General features: G+C 39.9%; 1 protein-coding gene across 5 annotated transcripts; it reads left to right on the forward strand.

The window, feature by feature from the left end:
* The first annotated feature begins 1,923 nt into the window (after window positions 1-1,923).
* Window positions 1,924-22,152, forward strand: rest (RE1 silencing transcription factor). Of its 5 annotated transcripts, none has more exons than XM_004911068.4 (4): window positions 1,924-2,286; window positions 11,151-12,041; window positions 15,730-15,813; window positions 17,297-22,152. In XM_004911068.4, the coding sequence occupies exons 2-4, from the start codon at window positions 11,159-11,161 to the stop codon at window positions 20,536-20,538; spliced, it is 4,209 nt and encodes a 1,402-aa protein (XP_004911125.2). In that variant the 5' UTR covers window positions 1,924-2,286; window positions 11,151-11,158; the 3' UTR covers window positions 20,539-22,152. The 5 variants fall into 5 exon arrangements, with proteins under 5 accessions (XP_004911125.2, XP_012811649.2, XP_002937593.2 ...); XM_012956195.3 differs by lacking the exon at window positions 1,924-2,286 and adding an exon at window positions 2,327-2,349; XM_002937547.5 differs by lacking the exon at window positions 1,924-2,286 and adding an exon at window positions 2,364-2,388.
* Window positions 22,153-22,423: the final 271 nt, after the last annotated feature.

Raw genomic sequence — 22,423 nt, forward strand, 5'->3', positions numbered from 1 at the left:
TTTCTAGTTAGTATTGATGTTGGTATATATGGTTTATGTATGTGAGTGTATGGGATAGGTCAGTATAGGTTTGTGTGTGCTGGGTTTACTAAGAAGGGTTGAACTTGATGGACTCTGGTCTTTTTTTTACCCTATGTAATTATGTAAGTCAGGCCCTGCAACAATCACGTCGCAGGACCGAAATGCCAGTCCCCCTTGGCGCGTTGCCTAGGGGGTTGGGGGTGCACCAGGCTCTCTGTGTGCTTGGAAGTTAGAGCTTTAAAAGTAGTCTTGTCTTGCTGGAGGCAACTGGCTTTTGCAACATTGTTTAAAAAGTCATGACCAGGAGTTAAGCAAATGCTACTTTCAATAGAAATTACCTTTACAAGTAATTAAAACACTAAAAAAATTTTAATAAATTCATGTTGGAAAGTTGATTAGAATTATTTTATCTTTTATTAGACAATATTTGTTTTTGGGTTGACATGCCTTTTAACTGTATAGAGCAACTGACCAGCACTTTGGTGGCCTGTGTGCACCTTTATTTAGCACATTTTTACCTGAAAACACACTAACATGCATTTGTGAGCTGAAATCTACTAAGGGGCCCATTCATTAAACTACGATTTTTTTTTTCTGAAAAAAAAAACCAAACCCCATTTTTTCTCATTTTTAGAACTCTTTCTAATGACCACAATAATATCGTTAAAATAGTACGACTTTTTCATTAAAAAGTCGTACTTTTTGCAAAGACTACCACCATTTTGGAATTCATTCAAGCTTTGGTATTGTGACTATCTTTTGGCCAGGTTGGAGCTGTAGAGTGCCACTGAGTCCTATGGAAGGCTTCCAAAATCATTCATTGAAGTTTCAAAGCCAGAAAGGTTATCGCGATGTTTATGATCGTTCGGATATGAAAATTTTGCGACTTTTGGATTGCAACCACAATATTTTCGTACGACCAAGAAACAATTTCCGCGTAATTTTTGCACATCAGAAATTATCGTGGTTACTCTAAATTTGTTCCAATACTGTAGCTGGACCCAGAAAAAACTTCACCAGGCAAAAGTTTTGTATATCTTTTCACTTATAAATATTGTTTATCTTTAGGCAGAAGTTAAACGTACAAGCTCTCTCTGTATAAACGTTTTCATTATGTTACCACAAAAAAATGTTCAATAATCAAACACCTAGAGGCTGATTTACTAATCCACGAATCCGAATGGGAAAAATTCAGATTGGAAACGAACATTTTGCGACTTTTTCGTATTTTTTGCAATTTTTTTTGTCGCCGTTATGACTTTTCCGTAAACTGTCGCGACTTTTTCATAGCCGTTACGACTTGCGCGAATTGTCGCGACTTTTTCGTAGCCGTTACGATTTGCTCGTATATTGTTGCGACTTTTTCGTATTGAGCGCTCGTAAACGGCAGCCAAAACTTTCAGACTGCATGATTTTGGAAGCCTCTCATAGGACTCAATGGCACTCTGCAGCTCCAACCTGGCCCAAGGAAAGTCACGATACTGAAGCTTGAATGAATCAGAAACTTTCGTACTCGGCGCGATGGCTTCGAAAAAATCACGACAATTTACGCAAGGCGTAACGCTATGAAAAAGTCGCGACAATTTACGAAAAAGTTGTAACGGCTACGAAAAAGCCTCAACAATTTACGAAAAAATCGCAAAATACAGATCATTACGAAAAAACGCATTCGGCCGCTTTTCGGACGTTTGTGGATTAGTAAATGTGCCCCCTAGTTTAAGCAGCCCAAAGCGTCTTTGTTTATTTTCATTTAATCCTAACTGTAAATACTTTTTTCTTTTTTCTGCAAACTGAGTAGAGAATCAATCTCCCTGCTCTCACACCACCTGAAAGCAAAGTAATTCTTATGTTTATCGATCCGGGTTCTTTGTAACCACTCGCCAGTGATACTTTGGAGCTCAGTGTAACTACTCCAGTGCATTTTGTGTGAACGCTCAGCCCATCGGTACGAAGCTCCAGTACGCGCGAAGTAGAATGTGATGACTCGGCGAACAAAGAACGCGCGGGCACCATCTTCTGAAGGAACGCGCTTTTCGTGGGTCCGAGAGAAACTCTGGAGACGCGAACGAGCCTCTGGGACGTGCTCGCTCACCACAGGGAAGGGAGGTAGCAGCGCAGAGCTGCGTGTGTTGGAATGTGGATCGAGCACTGCTTTGGAGGCGTCGACCAGCGATCAGTCGGTTGAGACGTCGATTTGAGAACCGTGGACAGTTCTTGAAGCTGGCAGGGAGAAACTCGCAACTGGGCGACCGGATCCCTGAAAAGGTGAGAGTTTAAGCAGACAGTTTTAAAGTGGTTTCCTCAGAACAAGCACGTCCGGAAGCGGAGGTAGAGAAGACGTGGGGGAGGGAGCGTTTCAGCACTCAAGTAAACTTCAACTTATTTTACCGAGTGGTTTCGGTTGGAAATAGGAAAGGATTCCGATGACTGCTCGATATCTTGCCTGTTGTTTGCACGCTTCAGGCATGTAGCATTGCACTCTCAGAGCCATGCGCACTTTTGAAGCTTTTGTTATAACCTTGCTGACACGCAAGTAGTTTCCGAGAGGCGCTGTCCAGGGCTGATCTGTAGCAGTGCTGATTCCTAGCATGGCCGTGGCCGCCTATAGCAACTTGTGGAATATTTGTATGGTTTCCGTTCAGACGCGCTGTTTGCATGAAAAGGCCTTGGCAGATTTTGAAAGGCTTTGGTGCGTTTTTGATCTTTGTTACCGATGGGATAATTTCAGGATTTACAGGTCCCTAAAATCCCTCTACCTTTACCTGTGTCTGTATGGAAAGTCCTCCCCGCCTCCTCTGTGGGAAATCTGGGAGAGCGAAGCGGATAGTGTTCGGAGTTTTAGCACTTAGTTATTGCCCATAAGAAAGTTGACTGTTGCCCATAACTCTCTGGGAGCCATGCGCGATGCCATTTGAGTTTTTTACTTGTCTGAGAAACGTGCCATTACCATACAGCGTGTTCCGCGTCTGCGGGTGAGACTCGGCCACGCAATCTGCGTGTATTTTGTGTGTATATGTTTATGTATACATATATATTGGACAGCGATCACCGATTCTTACGTCTCACACTGACTTCAAATAAGTTTAGTTTTTTTTTTTTACGGAGTCTTCATATGCCGACATTACAAATAATACTTTTCACATTAACCTGGCCGAGATAGTAATCTGTACAGTTGTTACCCCGTTTTTTTTCGCCATAGAGGGGAATAGGAAATGTCCCCGCCCTTGTGCAGCCCGGATTTAGGCGTGTCTGTAAAAGTTTGAATTCTGACCGAGTTTGACGGAAAATTTGCACTTTTATGTTATGGACGAGTGAACGGGTCAGTTCGTTTATGTGTGGTACACAGATGGTGAAATTAAAAACCAAAGAAAGTGCGGTATAAAGTAATGTTTGTTTTTGTGTAATCCTCTTGGGACTGTAGCACTTGTAGAGGACGTGAACGCAGGCTATTTAGGTAAAGAGTTCGTGGAAAGTTTGTTGAAAGCAAAGAGCCTGCTTTGTGTCTGAGAAAATGGCCGAATATGCCAATGTCTATTATGTCTGGTAAGCAAGAGGGACAGAAGTCTGAATGCTGGTTGCCTGTGTTTCTGCAATATGACTTTTGCTTTTCAGAAAAAGACTAAAACTGGCCTGCCTGGTTTTATTCCCCTTCTATATAATGTGTTAATATGTTCAGCAATGTTTTTGAAGACATTAATACTGCCAAGTAAATTTTAAGTAGAGGCAACCGCTGGTGTAGTAATAGGCACAGCAATACCCCAATGAGAGAGGATATGAAGGGCCCAGCCAGCTTTAAATCTACCCAGATTTAATATGTTTGTGTGCAAAACAGACAGGAAAGATGTGATAATAGTATGATTCTTTATTAAAGTAGGAGATACCTAGAGAAGAGCAAATAGTTGATGTGTCTATAGCAGTGTGGGTATAGATTTCTTTGTTCATTGTTTGATATGACCATTGTAACCTCTATAAGCAAAAAACTGTTTTTTTATATTTAAGTAAAATCCTATAAAGGTATAGGATATACTATTCACAATGGTTGGATATAGTGTTTTCTGGGTAAAGGATCGTAATTTGGATCATGATACATTGTCATCTAAACTAATTTAAACTAGTAGGATTATTTTCTACCAATATGCTGGGCCAGTACTATGGGTAAGCAGAAGTAGCATGTGCTTAAGGCACTGTGGTGAGAGTGGTAGGACCCTGAGCACGTACCTCTCCTGCTTTCTCTAACCACACATCAGAAGAAGCACCTGTGACTGTCAAGGGTTGGGAAAAAGTGGTGGGTGCCGGTGTGGAGGAGGAGAGAGAGGGTGCCCATTGGCATTTTCCCTGTGCTGCCAATATGGATTCATGCAGTTTAGTTATTAAGTACAAGGTACTGTTTTATTGTCATGGCCATACCATAATTCAGAGCTTTTTGGATTATGTATTCCATACATTTATCCTCTTTTAGCTGCTACCCTTATGGTTGTAAAATTAAATAAGAGCTGGAAATTTCTGAACACAGAGAAGAATCACAGTTTTCTTATTTAAAGAGTAACTATTTTACTGTACTGATGCTGCATAATTGTGTTTCTTTGATACTGGGTTCCTATTGAAGTATAGGGAGCTCACATTTGTGTCTATTTTTTTGATCTAATTGTATTTATTAAAAAAGTGAACATCTATGTAGAAGGTCGATATGTTAACTTCATCTAACCACTAATTGGGGTACAAGGCCATGTACATGAACTTCGATTTCAGGATGATTGTAATGTTATGCAAATTAGTGTAGGGAACAACAATGATATCCCTCATTTTCCCAGTCCTGATTTACTTTGCAGTCAGCCAGCAGCAAAGGCAGGCAATATCATGCTGAGTTGCCGTCTGGCTGACAGAGGTCGCTTGTAGGTGTCTTTTGTTTTGGACTTAATAGAAAAGCACTTGCCCGTCAACAAACCATGTTCTCTATGAAACTATCCCCCAGACTGAACAAGTTAAAAAAAAAATTTCTGTTGTTCATTTTTAAGCTAAAATAAATTTTCCCAGTGTTTTTGAAATGTCATGGTTTTCTCTGCTTTCATATCATTTTTTTGAATTTAAAGGTTATGTATGTATGTATATCTTTATTTATAAAGCGCTACTTATGTACGCAGCGCTGTACAATAGATGCAAATATTTGTGTGTTACTTTTAATAAAGCATGCACAACTAGTCAAAAATAATAGATAAGTGGAAACAGGTACAGTAACACACAATCTCTGCTGTGAACTACCCTTTAGCATAGTGATTCCTATCCAGTGCCTTGTGAGCAAAATGTTGCTCACTCCCCTCCCCCACTGTTTATTGCTCCCAGTGCCCATTTTTAAATTTCTTTCTTGTAGGCAAGTTTTGGAAGTACAGAGACAGTTTTATTTCAAGCAGAGCCTCCTGCAGGCTATCGGAGCTCATGGGGCTACCAAATAGCCAGTTGCAGGTTAAAAAATCTAGTCGGATCGGGGACTGCTTCGGCTCGTTGATGCGGTCCCCGGACCGACTTTGCCTTTACCTGCTGCAAAACAATCGAATTAGCCTGGATTCTCCCGATATTGCCCACCCGTAGGTGGGGGATATCGGGAGAAGATCCGCTCGCTTGGCGACATCGCCAAGCAAGCGGATTTTAAGGTGTGTGGGCACCTTTATTTGTTAAACTTTAAAAGATTCCTGTTTGTTTAACTGTATTGTGAACGCTGCGTAATTTGCTGGCACCATATAAATAAATGATGATCAATTGCAGTCCTTATTTGGCTTTCCCAAAGAACGTTATTCATGCTTGTGTGACTCACCAACACTTTTTACAACCGAGTGTGGCTCATGACTAAAAAAAAGTTGGTATACAAAATATATTACAAAAAAAGATGTTTGCAATGATCTTTGCTTTGCTACGTCTAGTACAGTGCTGTCCAACTTAATACATTTAGTGGGCTAATTCTATCTCATAGATATAAAAAAATATGTAATGTAATGAAGTCTATGGAAGCAGAGAGGGGGCCTTAAAGGGGACCGGTCACCCAGACATAAAAAGCTATATAATAAAAGGCCTTTTCAAATTAAATATGAAACCCAAATTCCTTTTTTTATTAACACATCAATGCCCATTATAAAGGCATTTAAATATCCCAGCTGTCAATCATATATTGTTTGCCCTGCCTCTACACCTTAGGCATAGAGGCAGAGCAGACAATAACTTAAATTTACCATTGAGCTCTTCCAAGATGTCACTGCAGTCTTCACTACTCTCCATCTAACTGTGTAGCCAGGGCATGGGCCTGGGCATCTGGTTACATCATCATTCTATGACATAAACAAGATTTTGGCATGATGCAAAACTTGTCTTGCTAACAGTGTCTACAAAATGGAGCTTGCCTAATTAATGTTATTGTGTAATAACAAGACTGACTGAAACAATATTTATAATAATATATAGTGTAAGTAAAGTTTATTTTGCTCAATTAACATAATAAAAAAAAATTGAATTATTTCTTTGGGTGACAGGTCCCCTTTAAAAATCCTTTGGAGGATTGTACAACTCTGATTATAGTATAAAAAATATATTAAAAAAACAAGACATTTCCAGTGTTTTTTTTTTTTTTTTACTTTGCAACACATTTTCAAGAAACAATCTAGACATAATAAAGTTAAGGGGGTGGGGTGGATTGGGGAAAGGTAAGTGGGATAAGGGTATTGAAATTCACATGTTCAAAGATTTATTTTCCGACAAACACATTAGAATACAAGAATGTTGGGGGAGGAGAGGGGTTTCAGTCCTGTCTCGTATGTTGTCACAGAGCAGGCTGTAAACCATCCTGCAGCAGTCTTAAATAGTCATTGCTTCTCAGAATGAGGCAATTTTTAGAAAAACCACAAAAAATCTTTAAAGGAAAGGCTAATAAAGTGTTAATCTCAATCTACAGGCATACCTTCGGTTTTCTCAATGGTGTCCTTAAAGGAGAAGGAAAGGCTAGTAAAGAGTTAATCTCAAGCTGCAGGCATACCTTCAGTTGTCTCAATTGTGCCCTTAAGTCTCCCCATATTTCTCCCATTCAGAAGATCGGAAGCCAAACAGGAAGAAAAAACGCTGAGCTGTGTTGAGAAGATTCCCATAATGCCTCACTTCTGCACAGACCATGGGACCAGGACTGTTGCTGGTTGCGGCGCATGCGTACCCCCCCCCCCCAGCATCTGGTTGCCATGGCGACCGCTGCCCTTATAAGTATGTGTATGCAGCGGCAGCTTTGCACAGAAGAAGAAGAAGAGACAGCCGGCAAGCAGGTGCTGAACGAGTGAGGGGGCGGGTGGTGGCGCTTACAAAAAGAAGCGAGCAGACCGGAGCGAGCGTGTATGTTATGGATACACATATCTGGATACACATAAGGTCGCAGCTGCTGGGGGTGGAAGACACAGAAGGACGCGGGGGGGTGGCGCAGGGAGAATGTTGGGGGGCGCATGTGCAGTAGAGACAGTGAGGGAAAGGGAGTGGGCATGCCTTATTAAAGATGGCGGCGCCGTTCACTGGAACAAGTATGTAGAATATAGCAAGTGTATCTCTGTAAATCTTTCATTAGGCAAGCCAGAAATATAGCGTTATTACACAGCAATAGTAGTACTATTTAATAGTGTGCTTAATAGATTTTGACTTTCCTTTTCCTTTAAGTCTCCCGATATTTCGTCTGTTCAGATGATCAGAAGCCTCATAGGAAAAAAAATGCTGAGCTCTGGAAACAAAATTCCCATAATGCCATGCTCCTGCACAAAGGCCAAGACCCCTGTAACATGCCAAGTTTGTAAAGGTGGCCATACACGCACCGATATTATCGTACGAAACCTCGTTTCGTACGATAATCGGTGCGTGTATGGCATGTCGGCGAGTCGACCGATATCGCAGGAAGCTGCCAATATCGGACGACTCGCCGATCGGACAAGTTTGAAAATTTTGATCGGGCGCCATAGAAAGGCGCCTGACCAAAATTCTCCCTTCAGAGCTGAATCGGCAGAAGGAGGTAGAAATCCTATTGTTTCTACCTCCTTACCTGCCGATTCAGCCCTGAATGGTGTGTGGCGGATCTTACGATGTTTCGTGCGACCGATGGTCGTACGAAACATCGTCGGATCGCCACGTGTATGGCCACCTTAAGACTATGAGCAAGCTTCCTGCTTCCTAAGGGAGGGGGAGCAGGAGAGGGAAGAGAGGAGAGAGCTGTGCAGACTCTGGCACAGGAAAAAAGGGAGACAAGAAATCCTGTGTTTCTTTTGATAGAGGGTTCAGTGCAGCGTTTCTGTGAGTGCTTATGGCTGTATTTACATGGACCTTTCTGATAAAGCTTACTTTGTTTTTACCTTTTCTTTTGCTTTAAATGGATACTGTTAAGATTTTAATGGTACTGTATATTTTTTATGTATAAATTACAGCTTTTATATAGCAAATAATTCACTCTACTATTTAAAATTATATTCGTGAACCAACAAATGATTTTGTTTAGTTGTAATGGTGCCTAGACAGCCAATTTCTGTGCATTGTGCCTCAGTCTGAGCTTTCAGAATTAGCCAGCGCTACACATTAGAACTGCTTTTAGGTAATCTATTGTTTCTTCTACTCCTATGTAACTGAAGTTGCAAGCCAAACTTGGATTTCTTACTATTGAGTGCAATTATGATAGCAGCTCCCAGTAGCTATCTCGCTACCTTCCCATTGTTCTGCTGTTTAGCTGCTGGGAGGGGGTGATATAACTCCAACTTCCAGCTCAGCAGTAAAATGTGACTGAAGTTTATCAGAGCACAGGTTACATGACTGTGACATCCTGGGACACATTGTGCTGGCTGTTTTCTTCAGTTACCCTGGGAAATCAAAAATATGGCTAGCCCCATGTGAAATTTCAAAATTAAATGGAAAAAAAATTGTTTGTGTTTTTGAAAAACAGATTTCAATGCAGGATTCTGCTGGATAAGCTCTATTAACTGATGCGTTTTGAAAAAAAAACATGTTTTCCCATGACAGTATTCCTTTAACACCGTTCATAAGGTGCCAAGTTGACAGGATTTCCCTTTGCATATGGGTGCCCTGAAACGCATGACATCACGTGCATGTGCATAATGAGCAACCCAGGAAACTTGTTCATTCTACAAATGCGTGTTGCTAAACATGTCTCCAGGCAGGGGGCGGATGGTGATGTCACAGGGGGCAGGCAGTGATGTCATGGGGTGGAGAAGAGGAGGGGCATTGGCATCACAGGGGCACGCAACAAATGGCCAATCACCCCATCAATCTCAGTGAGTCCTGTACAGTTATCCTAATTGGAAAACCATGCGGGAGGTTTTGACCCGGACAGCCCTTCCGAAAACCAGGCTGTCCAAGTCATAATCAGATAGGTGGCAACCCTAGTCGAAACAGCCATGTTTGGCAGTATCAAAATCATTTTCATTCTTAGTCTTTCCCTGCTTTGTAGGCATGAATTTGTTTCGTTAGTGTAAGTTAATTTTCAAGATAGATAATTAATTTGTTTAATTTGGGACTGACTCCTTTCTACCAACATTTGATTTGCATTGGGGAGCATGGATTAATACAGGTGGTTGTGCTGAGGCTTCCTGATAGCCAGGAAAGTTTTGACTGTAAGGGCACTGGCACACGGGGAGATTAGTTGCCCGCGACAAATCTCCCTATTCGCGGGCGACTAATCTCCCCGGATTGCCATCCCACCGGCGAAAATGTAAGTCGCTGGTGGGATGGCACACGCTGCGCAGGGGATTTCGGCAAATCGGCGAAGTTGTATTTGCTTTTGATATTTTGGTCTTTACATGCAACATAGTTTAATAATCTCCATATACGGTATAAAATTACTCTGAAGGCCTGGGGGATTAATGAATAATAAGAGAATACATGATGCAAAGTGCATTTATCAAGTGTATTTTCTTAAATTTTGTGTTCTTCATCTTTTATTTTTAGTGTTTTCTTCTACTATTTGTTTTGTTCTGCAGCTCTCACACTTTATTTGCAGGGATTGAAGCAGTGGAAATTTTGAATGTTCAATTACATTATGGGTGTCTTTGGAGGATCACAATATTTACCGGCATGCGTAAAGGCTCTTCCACAGTTTCAGTCATGCTGGACTGGGGTTGGCACAATATTTCTGTATGCTAATTACAAATGAAAGCGGTACTCCAGCCTATTGAAGCATCACGCTGCCTTCCAGCCCAGGGTGTGCAGGCACACAGAGAGGACTTACACATCAAAATGCATACTCGTGCCCTTTAGTGCCATTGTGCTCTGTGTGCCTGTAGCCAGCCTGATGCAGTGGCTCCAGGTGCAGTCACAGGGGTAAGCTGCTCAAATGTAGGAACTGATTCTCAGCCTACCTTTATATGCAGGCCGAGAATCAACCTGTGGCATTAGCCTTAAAGCACATGTAAAGCTTACATTTGCCTACAATGTATATCAGTTTGGAATGTCTCCCCCACCCAAATGGCATAATTTGTACTGCATATATCCCCTCTGCTTGCTAGAGCTATATCACATAACAGCCTACACATACAGACCCTTATTCAGCATACATTTAATCAGGAATACAGGCTCACACAAGCAGAACTGTCTCTGATAAAAGTTCTGCTTTGTTTGAGCTGAGCTCAGGAGAGGAGATTAGGAGAAAAAAAATTGAAGCAGACAGTTGGAACAGAGTTTCTATGGGAACCAGCAATGCCTGCCATCTCTTTACTGGCTGCTAGACTGGAGGGCGTGTTTAGTAATCTGAGCTTAGAACAAATGAGCATGCCCACAAGCCAAAAGCTAAAGCAAATTCCCGAGGGAGGGGGCTAAGTGGGTTACAGGAGGAGAAGGAAATCTAAGTGATTAAGGCGATGTTGCAGCCTTACTATTAACCTCTTGACAACCAGTGTGGCAGGTATTGAAAGATTTCAAAGAGCTGTTTACTGGTTACATTTTTAAATTTTTATGTGTGGGATTTACATGTCCTTTAAAGTTTCTGATCTGCTCAGCACATAAACATGATTAAGATACCCCTGTGTTTAATTATTGGCTAGGTGTTAATCATGTGCCATGGTGTGTTAGCTGTTAAAAGCAATAACTATTCTTTTTTTTTTTTTTTCTCTCTTCAGTTATAAACATGGCCACTCAAATGGTCAACCAGCCTACAGGTAACAGCTTGTTCTGTACCAGCACCTATTCCAGTATTTCATTGGACAATGATATGTATGGGCTGCATGACCTTTCAAAAGCTGATATGGCAGCCCCTCGATTGATAATGCTAGCAAATGTGGCCCTGACTGGTGAACTCAGTAGTGGTTGCTGTGATTACACACTGGAAGGAGAAAGACAAATGGCTGAACTAACAACTGTAAATGACAACAGCTTCTCAGATAGTGAGGGGGAGAGGTTGGAAGATTCACCCAGCAATGCTATTCAGTCACCAAATTTCACAATGGAGATGGAGCCAGCTGAACGTTCAAAAGAAGGGACATATGAAAATGATGGAACTTTACTTTCCAGCACGCTTGAGGTGGTGGCTCAAAAGGATAATGAAGCCCCCAGCACAACAGAAGACAAAAATAAATGCATTAAAAGCAAACCTTTTCGGTGCAAACCTTGTCAGTACAAAGCAGAGTCTGAAGAAGAGTTTGTTCATCACATTAAAATTCACAGTGCCAAGATATACACTGATAATGATAATAAAAAAACACAGGGTAAAGAATCAGATTCTAACATACCTGAGGAATCCGATATATCCAAAGGACCTATTCAGTGTGACAGATGTGGATACAATACAAATCGCTTTGATCACTATCTGGCACATTTAAAACATCACAACAAAGCTGGAGAAAATGAGAGAGTATACAAATGCACAATATGTACTTATACAACGGTTAGTGAATATCACTGGAAGAAACATCTACGTAACCATTATCCAAGGATACTCTATACATGTTCACAATGTTCCTATTTTTCTGACAGGAAAAATAATTATATCCAGCATATAAGAACACATACAGGTAAAACAAATTTTTCATTTTGTGCAGATTGGTTTTACTCCTTGTTACCTCTTGTTATTTTATTCTTGTACCAATAAATTTATTTTTATTTGTAATAATGTCATGCAGGAAACCATCTCCGTCACAATGTATGATTCTGTGCTTTTAGAAACAGTCAGCACTGCCAAATGGTTCCATTCCTTTTAGGCAGCTATTGTTTCTTCTATTTTATGTTTTCATGTCTCTAGGAATCTTGAGGTCATGTGCATACTATATCAATTTACTAGTTTATTTTGATCTCTACAATGAAGTGCCCTGTGGGTGGCAAATCTCCCCATGTGCCAACACTAAAGTAAATAGTTTTGCCTGTTTCCCCAATACAGGACAGAACCTGTATGTGCTGTTTGGCCAAAGCAGAGCTGGGGCAGCAGCATAGAAGCATGGCTTCTGTTAGTTCAGGTAGGCGAATCCTTCAGGAGAAGTGTCAGGGAGCTGTTATATTGTTAAGTGCCCACTGTTTTGTAAATAGGCTGCTGGAGGAGAAGGGGGGTTCAACATCACTCCAACTTGCTGGCAACTTTGCTCAACTTCAGAAAGCGAAAGCAATGTTTAGGCCTTTCCTCTGGCAACTCCTGTTGTTGCCAGTGGAAAGGCATTTCAGAGCTCTTAGGCGCCCGTGGTAGTAGAGATCTGTCGTAGGTGACTAACTCACTCTGTGGGACATTAACCTAAGGGTGAAGAGACACTGGGCTACTAGTAGCAGCTACTTTTTCATGGCTACTGAACTAGCCATAGACAATACTGATAATTGCCTCTTCTAAGACACACATAGACACAGTTATCAGTAAATGATCAGCATTGTCTATTTTAGTAGCCACGACAAGTAGCTGCTACTAGTAGCTCTGTGTGTCTTCACCCTAAGGGTGATGTCCCACAGTTAGATTAGCGCGATTTAACCACAGCCAACTAATCTCCCAGTGGGCCATCACCCTAAAGAGTGACTAAAGTTTATCAGTTTCAGAGTACAAGTCACATGGTTGGGCCACTTGGGAAAGTAAGAAAACAGCTAGCCTTATGTCAATATTTTTCAATTAAATAAAAAAAAAAATACAGGTATAGGACCTGTTATCCAGAATGCTCAGGACCAAAGGTATTCCGGATAAGGGGTCTTTCCGTAATTCAGATCACCATACATTAAGCCTACTAAAGAATCAATAAAACATTAATTAAACCCAATAGGATTGTTTTGCTTCCCATAAGGATTATTTATATCTTAGTTGGGATCAATTACAAGGTAGTGTTTTATTACTAAAGAGAAAATGGAAATCGGTTTTAAAATTCTGTATTATTTGATTAAAACGGAGTCTATGGGAGATGGGCCTTCCGTAATTCGGAGCTTTCTGGATAATGGGTTTCCAGATAAGGGATCCCATACCTGTAATATATGCTTTTATAGAAGACATGTTTTCCCATAACACACAGTCCTTGCCAGATGGGATTTTTTTTTAGCCAACTTCATCTATATCTGTCTGCAACCCAAACTAGGTTTTAAACTTCCAGTGAGTAATGGCTGAGTTGACAGTCAATATTTGCTTGTGTATTGCCACTTACGGTGAGCATATTCGGTACTATTTTGTTTCTAGCGATTGTGTGGTGTGACTTACTGCAATGTTGCCTCTTTAATTTTCTGACTTCCAATTAAAGGGAACCTATCCCCGTAAAAAAAAATAATTCCAAATTCTTTTCTAATGTGCTAACCAAGCAAAGGCTGGTGCCATTTTATGGGCATTGTTATTAAGACAAGCTTTGCATTTTCCCAAAATAAAATGTAAGTACAGTAACAGACAACCTTGACATACAAGGATGGGACCTGGGGTATTCCAGATAAGGGATCTTGCCATAATATGGCTCTCAATAATTTGTCTACCAAAAATAATTAATGTTAAATAAACCCAATAGGGTTGTTTTGACTTCAATAAGGATTAATTACAGCTTACTTGGGATCAAGTACAAGGTACTAGTTTATTAACACAGAGAAAAAGAAAATATGTAGAGTTTTTATTTATTTGATTAAAATGTAGTATATGGGAGATAACCGTCTTGTAATTTGAAGCTTTCTGGATAACCAATCCCATAACTGTATTATATAGCTTGGTCAGTGGTGTTATATCTTATAAAACTACAAATAAATAGTAAAAATATTTACAAACTTGGTACAGGTAAGGGACCAGTTATCCAGAATGCTTGGGACTTGGGCTTTTCCAGATAAGGGGTATTTCTCTAGTTTATATCCTCTTTTAGGTCTACTAAAAATAATTAGACATTAAATAAACCCAATAGGGTTATTCTACTTCCAAAAAGGATTAATTATATCTTTGATGGGATCAAGTACAATGTACTGTTTTACTATTACAGGGAAAGCAATTTATTTAAATTTTTAAAAATATTTGATTATAATGGAGTCTATAGGAAATGGCCTTTATGTAATTTGGAGGTTCCTGGATAACTGGTCCTACACCTGTAATTAACTCTGGTATTATGGTACTGTGTTTCTTAAAGGACCAGTAACACTAAAAATTATTCAGTTAAAAATCTATTCTATCCCCCTCTAACAATACATTCATGAATATATTTATCAAGCTGTGTAAAAAGTAGAGTGAAACATTACCGGTGATGTTGCTCATAGCAGCCAATCAAATGGTTTGCTTTGGTTTTCTAACTGTTCTTTTCTAAGTGCTGATTGGTTGCCGTGGGCAACATCACTGGTAATGCTTCACTCCACTTTTTACACAGCATGATAAATATACCCCCTACAGTGCACAATTTTTTTTAATTTCAAATGCTTTATTCAAAATACCATTAAAAAGTTCTCTCCCTGATCTCTCATAAAAAGACGATATGGCGACTTCAACTGTGCCAGACCCTACATTTGTGTAGGGCTGCTTTTGTAAGTAATTGTTACTTGAAGGTCCTAAACCTGTTATGCCAATCTGACTGTCCCTTCTGAACCTGTCCGTTATAGCTTCTAATGCTAACAGACTGCTGCTGCACAAATATGGCAGCCCCCTCATAGAGGAACTTGGGGGATTTGGTTGGTAATGTAAAAGCATCAGGAAGTACTTTTACAGCAAAATTATTATAGGACAAGGAAAGTCTACAAAAGAGTTAAACTCCTTTGAAAGGCATACCTCTAGTGATGTCATGAACACTATTAAATCACCTCTCTTTCAAGCCCTTTTCCTGATCAAATGTAACATTTTAGAATAAAACGCTTACTTAAAAAAAAAAAAAAAAATCCCATGATTCAACTCTACTTCACGAAGGCCAAGATGTGAAGCACTGGCTCCTTCTGAATGCTCAGACTCAGGCACCATGCACCGAGAGGGCTGCCTACACACCAATGTTACAACTAAAAAAAAATGTTTGTTGGATCAAGAATAACATTTTAAATGGTAGATTGAATTATTTGCTATGTAGAAACTGTAATTTAGAAATAAAAATCGTGACCATATCCCTTTCTCTGGCTTACAACCTATGACAAAGCCTCCCAAAATAAGTCCAGTAACTTGTCCATAAACTTACTGTTTTTGCACAAGCCTTTGCTTTAAGGAACAATTTGACAGTGCCATATATGTTTTACTTTTGTGAGAGTTCTGAAGTAATGCATTGTATTAGACTGCAACCAATTTTTTTTTCCCTTTTCCCCTAGGAGAACGACCGTATCAGTGTATTATATGTCCTTACTCAAGCTCACAGAAAACCCACTTGACAAGGCACATGCGAACTCATTCAGGTTGGTTGCAGTATGAAATATTTGAAAGAACTTCAGATTTGAGGAGGGAAACTACAAAGTCTATGGCAGCCCACTTAAATGGTACTTCAGTAATGGGAAGGGTAACTATTGGACCTCTGTAATAGTACTCAGGGCTGTTATATGACAATTGGGAAATAACATTTTAACTCCCCCATGTGCCCAATGCCAGAAAAGATCTCTGGAGGGTTTTTTTCTGTAGTTTTATCCATCCATCCAGCCATGTGTGTACGGCTTTACTTACTATTGCCTAGGTTTTTTGGTGCAGGACTTTAAGCTACCCGTACATGCCCAAATTAGTTCATACAATTGGAATAATTTTGACTATTATGCCTTAGTGTCTGGGCATGTAATACGGTTCTGGGCTAATTTTTACAGACCAGATTTCAGATTATCTATCCTATTACAAATTTTAATCTGCTTAGATCAAGGCCAGCTGCTGCATGGTGCTCTTCAGTCAGTGAGGTCTATCCTGCAGTATTGATTGTTAAGGCTCATGGTCTTAACCAAAAAACAATGCATGTGTATAGCCAGGTATACAATATTGCACTCTGAGCTGATCAGTCATATACCGTGGAGGGTTAGCAAATGTATAGCCAATTGTACTGTGTCGTTGATTAGTCTTTCTAAATAGGGCCATACGCACACAAACACCAACTTGTTATGTTTTGTGTTTTTCATAATTGGTGCATGTATGGTGGGAGACTACCAGTATTGATAAAAGCCTTGGATATGAGTCATCTTGTCGAACATCAGGACTGAAATTTTTGATTGGGCACCTTAGAACGTGTCTGAACATCATAAAGTTAATGCTGAGTCGTCAGGGGTAAAGAATTCCTTTGTTTTTACCTGTGTATCTGACGATTCAGCTCTTAACTTTAGAGTGAACAATCTTTGTCTCCCTCATGTTAACCCTGTTTGGTTTTTAATGATGTTACATGTATACATCCTATATTGCCATTATTTAACTTAAATTCTTATTTGGAAACTAAATAACCATTTCAGTGTTAAAAATTAAACAAGATATGTTTTTGCAAGTCAGTTTTCTATTGAAGGGAGATGTACGGTAAGACCTGACTCAAATGGTAACAATCCCTGGTCTAGACTAGTTTTGAAGCTTTTTTTCTATGCTTTTCCTTCATTTTTTCAGCATAAGCAGCTAAGGCTTCTGTCTAGATTTTTCTTTTTTCTAGCCAATGTATTAGATGTTTGTATACTAACCCTAAAATTTCATTTAACAATGCTTAATGCTTGTTTTTTCTCTTTCTCGTTTCCTTTCTTTGATAATGCTTTCAAAGGACCAGTTGGGTATGGATTCTATGTTGAAGTAATCTGATTATACTGAATATGTTTCATGTATTTTGTTTGTTTTTTATTTGCAAAATATTTTTATATATTTTTGGAATGTTTATAAAATAGAAGCAGTTGATTGACTGAACTAATGTATTCTGTTTTGTTTCTGTAGGTGAGAAACCTTTCAAATGTGAGCAGTGTAGTTATGTTGCATCTAATCAGCATGAAGTTACACGTCATGCAAGACAGGTTCACAATGGACCAAAACCATTAACTTGCCCTCATTGTGACTACAAGACTGCAGATCGCAGTAATTTCAAGAAGCATGTAGAGTTACATGTTAATCCACGTCAGTTTCTATGCCCTGTGTGTGACTATGCTGCATCCAAAAAGTGTAACTTGCAATATCATATAAAATCCAGACACTCAGGATGCACAAATATCACAATGGATGTTTCTAAAGTAAAACTGAGGACAAAGAAGGGAGAAGTAGGAGTTGCAGATACTGACACAAATAAGCAAACTGAGAATGGAAACATAATAAAAAAGAAATTGGAAGAGACTGTTAAAGCAGAGAAAAAAGAAAGATGTGTGAAGTCTAAAAAACGTATGATTGATGGGCAGGTTGCAAAAAAAAGTCGCTTGTCATCCACTCAGAAAAAAATAAAAGCTTCTGAAGTAAGGGCTGAGAAGATCGAAAAATTCCGTAAGTCTAGTTGTGTAAAAAGAAAAGCTGACTTATTAGAAAATCCAAGTGATACCCTAACAAGCACTGTAAAAAAGAAGAAATTGAAAAACTCTCCTGCAAGCAAAGTAATTACAAGTGAAATAAAGGATGATATACCCAAAAAGGTCAAAGGTTTGGTGAAAAAAAAGGAAAACTCAGCTGTTAAAAGTAAGCACAAAAAGAAGACCGGAGCACAAAGTAGTAATGGTAAGAGAAATATGCCAAAGAAAATTACTGAACAAAAAGTAGACAAGGGAAATAAATTGGATTCTAAAATTCCTGTAGCACCAGACATTGAGGAACAAATGATTGTTGGAAAAGTTGCTAATGAAAATGACTCTGAACAGTTTGTAGCTACTGATATTGCAAGCATAAATAATAATTTATCCACTGAATCTTGTGGTTTACTAAATGAAGTCGTGCATACTGATCTGTCAATTAACACTACTTTGGAAACTAAATTATCAGCAGGCAGTGAATCTAAATCTGAACATGTGAGTAAAGCCATAATTGAACTCGCAATGCAGGTGGATGTAAAAGCAGGTATTTCCAAGCAGGAGAAAACACAGGATAACTATTTGATGGACATAGAGACTATATCTACTGACTTGGAGAAACCAAATCAAGTCTTGTTGCAAAATGGCATTCCACCTAAGAAGGGCAATACAATTGCTGACTTACTAGTTGACAGTGCTAAAACAACAGTTTACCTGCAGATAAGCAAACCAACTTCCTGCTTACTAAAGGACTGCTGCCAGCCAAATAAAAAACTGCAAGTGGGTGAATGCAAGCCAACCTGTTATGTACCAATGGAATTGTGTGAGACATCTGCCGACCTGCCTTTAGAGCATGGTGATCCAAGTGCTACCCATTTGGTCAGCAGGGGCACGCCATCCTGCGACCATCCTGTCAACTGTGGAGAGTCACTTTGTGGCCAGCATGTAGATGAGCAACCCTGCAGCCAACTGGTGGATGTTGAAGAGCCTACTTGCAACCATCTGCAAGGTGGGGATGAGCCAGCCTTCGTCCTGGTGACAGGCAGGGACGAGCCAACGCGCATCCCGCCGCCGGATGGGGACGAGCCAGCGTACGTGCCGCTGCTGGGCGGGGATGAGCCAGCGTGCATCCTGCCCCGGGGCGGGGATGAGCCAGCATGCATCCTGCCCCTGGACAGGGACGAGCCAGCCTGCGTCCCTCCGCGGGTCGGGGACGAGCCAGCCTGCGTCCCTCCGTGGGTCGGGGACGAGCCAGCCTGCGTCCCTCCGCCGGGCGTGGACGAGCCAGCCTGCGTCCCTCCGCCGGGCGTGGACGAGCCAGCCTGCGTCCCTCCGCCAGGCGTGGACGAGCCAGCCTGCGTCCCTCCGCCGGGCGTGGACAAGCCATCCTGCGTCCCGCCGCCGGGCGGGGACGAGCCAACCGATCTTTTGAGGAAGACTACTTGCCTGTCAGTGGATAGGCAAGAGGTAACAGACCTGGTAGGAAGAGAAAAACACTATGCCCTGTTAACTGAATGTAATGAGCCCACTGATCTGTCAGCTGAGAGAGATGTACTGTCAGTGGATGATGCTATGCCCACTGACCTGTCAACAGCTAAACAGAAGCCCCTGTACTTATCAAAAAGCATGGGGAGTCCTCTACATGTACCAGTGGAGTGGAGTGAGCCCTTTAATCTGTCCATGGAGTGGAGAGAGCCTGACGACCTTTCTGTTGTGAGAGTTGAGCCTTCAGACCTGTCTCTGAGGAAGGGTGGCACAGCTGACCTGTCAGAGAGGAGCAACAAGCCCTCCGAGCTGTCAGTTGTCTGGGGAGAGCCTGTTGATCTCTCAGTAGGGAGGAGCGAGCCAGCAGACTTATCAGTGGGAAGAAGTCAACCTGCTAACCTGCAAATGAGCATAACTGAGACTATGGACCTTTTAGAGGGCAGCCAACTGTCTGTTTTGACAGTAGGAAGGGATGTTGAGTCTTTTGATATGGGGACAGGTAGGGTTGATCCTATTGATCTTTCAGTGGAGAGGTGTGAGCCTATTGATCTTTCAGTGGAGAAGGGGATGCCCGGTAACTTGGAGATAAGTGATGATCAACGTTTTGGGAAGCTAGGCAATTATTATAACATCAACTGTGCAGTGGGGACAAATTGTCAGTTACAAATAAAAGACAAAGCAAAATATAACGAGATTCCTAAAAATACCTTCCAGTCCTATACCAAATTATCTGTTGAAATACGAGAGCCTCATATCCAACTACAAAGCATGTGTATTTCACCTGAATTAAACTTAGACACAACTGTACAACAAGGAAATAACAAGGAATGTAAAAAATTTTCAGCAAGCTCGCACACGGAAAACAGTGGGGCAGAAGAGGTTCAGACAACTCAGATGCAATGTGCTGTATCCAGAAGTGAGTCCATTGATATTGATGAAGATGAAGGAATTCATAGTCATGATGGGAGTGATATAAGTGACAATGTTTCAGAAATGAGTTATGACTCTGGGTTAAACGGTGTACCATCTGTACAAAAAACACTAACTTCTGACTCAAAAGTACTAGATTCTTCTGAAACTAAGGAAAGTTTTGTGTGCATTTTCTGTGACCGTACCTTTAGAATAGAGGAAGAATATACCAAACACTTAAAACGTCATTTGGTTAATGTATATTATCTTGAAAAGGCAGCAAAAGATGATTTATAGATAATTAAAAAAGTGAACATTGTTTCAAGCAAAATCTCACTGTATGTGGTTTTTACTGAAATGTTCTGAACATGTTATATTTCTATGCATTTCCCATGCATGTTTTAAGAGACTGGTGGAAATGCTTAATTTTAGCTATTTCTGTTGTACCACAACCATTTAAGACAGCTGATTTTGTTTGTCATTATAATTCAAAAAGGTATTTTTGAGTGCACAAACTGTACTGTTTTTCTAAATGTTTTGTAAGAAGAACTCATTTTCATTAAGTTCTTTTTCAAAAAGTGAGCACTTTGGTGAGCAGAAAACAATTGTTTTTATTAGTGGACAGGTCACATTTTTCATTTTAAGAAGGTTCTTCCTTTCAAAATGTTGTCAGAGTCCCTTGAATTTTCTTAATTTTTACATAGGACTACCATATTTGCATGGAATACAATATTGCACAGTTCCATTTTATATTAAGCTATGCAGTTAAATATTTTATAGAATTTCTTCAGCTTGATGTTGGCCAGCATTTCCCAAGATAGCAGTAGGCTGTTTTCAACAAAAGCGAAATGTGTGAATTTTTTTAGTTATGAGATTTATTTTTTTTAAATGAAACCCATAATGTTTGTGCCAAACAAATATGTTCATTATTATGTTTGCGACAGGAAAAATTTTATGTTTCTTTAATCAATACTTGGCTCAATGGGGCATGGTTATGAATAGTGATTTCAGAGAGGGTGCTTTTATTCCTTATGAACTAATTACTGTTTTGCTTTAAACTGCAGAGTAATATGATCAAAAAGGCTTTGCACTATACTGTTAAGTGGTTCATTGACTGTAATAAAGACTGATAAAAAGAATCTGAAAATAATTCCCCAAATTATCACTTAACAACAATTTTTTTTAGTGTTGTCCCAGAGCACACTTTAGGTGATCACCATAAACTGATAAAGAGAAAGAAAAGGTCTAGGTGTTCTTTTAGCTGTAATCTGCAACCTTGCATCATGGCATCAAAGCAGCAGTTTAAGGAAGACCAACATTTATTTTATTAGGTCTCATAGTATGCCCAAGCATTTTTCCTTTGGTGCAATTTATTGCTTCCCAGCAGACATCAAAATGTATTAATTGATAAAATAAATAAATGTAGGTCTATGTTAAAATATTTAGTGGATGTATTACTGAACATATTCTTTCTTTGTTTAACATGGATATCTACTTGTACACTGACAAATAGACTGGTTAACCCATGTGGTTTAACACATCTGCTAGAGAAATGTACATATAAATGCTTATAAGTACACCGCCTAATTCTGTAGTGGTCAAATCCAGAAATAAATACACCTCTCCAGACCTTTACCGAAATAAATACACCTCTCCATGTTGACAATCGTTTTCCAGCCCAGCTCAGTCTTTTTCCTGCCATGCGCTAGTGTCTTGAAACTGCAAGGAACAGAGTGGCACAACAGACAAAGTATTTGCAGCCACAGCATTAGCAGCAGTACTTTATAAGGAGCTAAACTATTTAAACTGTGTCCTAGGTTGCATGTTTTCATTTATGGAATTAAACCTGCAAGCACAGGTTTGTCTCTGACAAACTTTTTGACTGAAAAAAATTAAAAATTCTTAAGAATATTTATTTTTTTTGTTTTATTAATGTATGATCTGTATTGTGGATCATCTGGGGAAAGAAGGTTTCTGGGGTAGTATGTATATTTCAGTAACATTTTAGAAAAGCCCCATATGGCCTAAAGAGTACAAAACTTTAAGAATCGTGCACTTAATTGCTTTTCATAACTCAAATCAGTTCTATCTTGCAATGAAATTATACAGTGTGACTTAGATCCATATTAATGGAGTTTAAGTTACAAAATGGTTTCTCAATAATACTCACAAATTGTAACTG

The sequence above is a fragment of the Xenopus tropicalis genome, chromosome 1 (genome assembly GCF_000004195.4).
Source record: "Xenopus tropicalis strain Nigerian chromosome 1, UCB_Xtro_10.0, whole genome shotgun sequence".
Taxonomy (NCBI): Eukaryota; Metazoa; Chordata; class Amphibia; order Anura; family Pipidae; genus Xenopus; species Xenopus tropicalis.

Bases quoted from the DNA above. Each gene is read 5' to 3' on its own strand.
- rest (XM_031903688.1), top strand. From the start codon at position 7,172: ATGGGACCAGGACTGTTGCTGGTTGCGGCGCATGCGTACCCCCCCCCC. The intron at 7,317-11,150 runs GTGCTGAACGAG...TTCTCTCTTCAG, and splicing joins AAGAGACAGCCGGCAAGCAG to TTATAAACATGGCCACTCAA. The intron at 12,042-15,729 runs GTAAAACAAATT...CTTTTCCCCTAG, and splicing joins GCATATAAGAACACATACAG to GAGAACGACCGTATCAGTGT.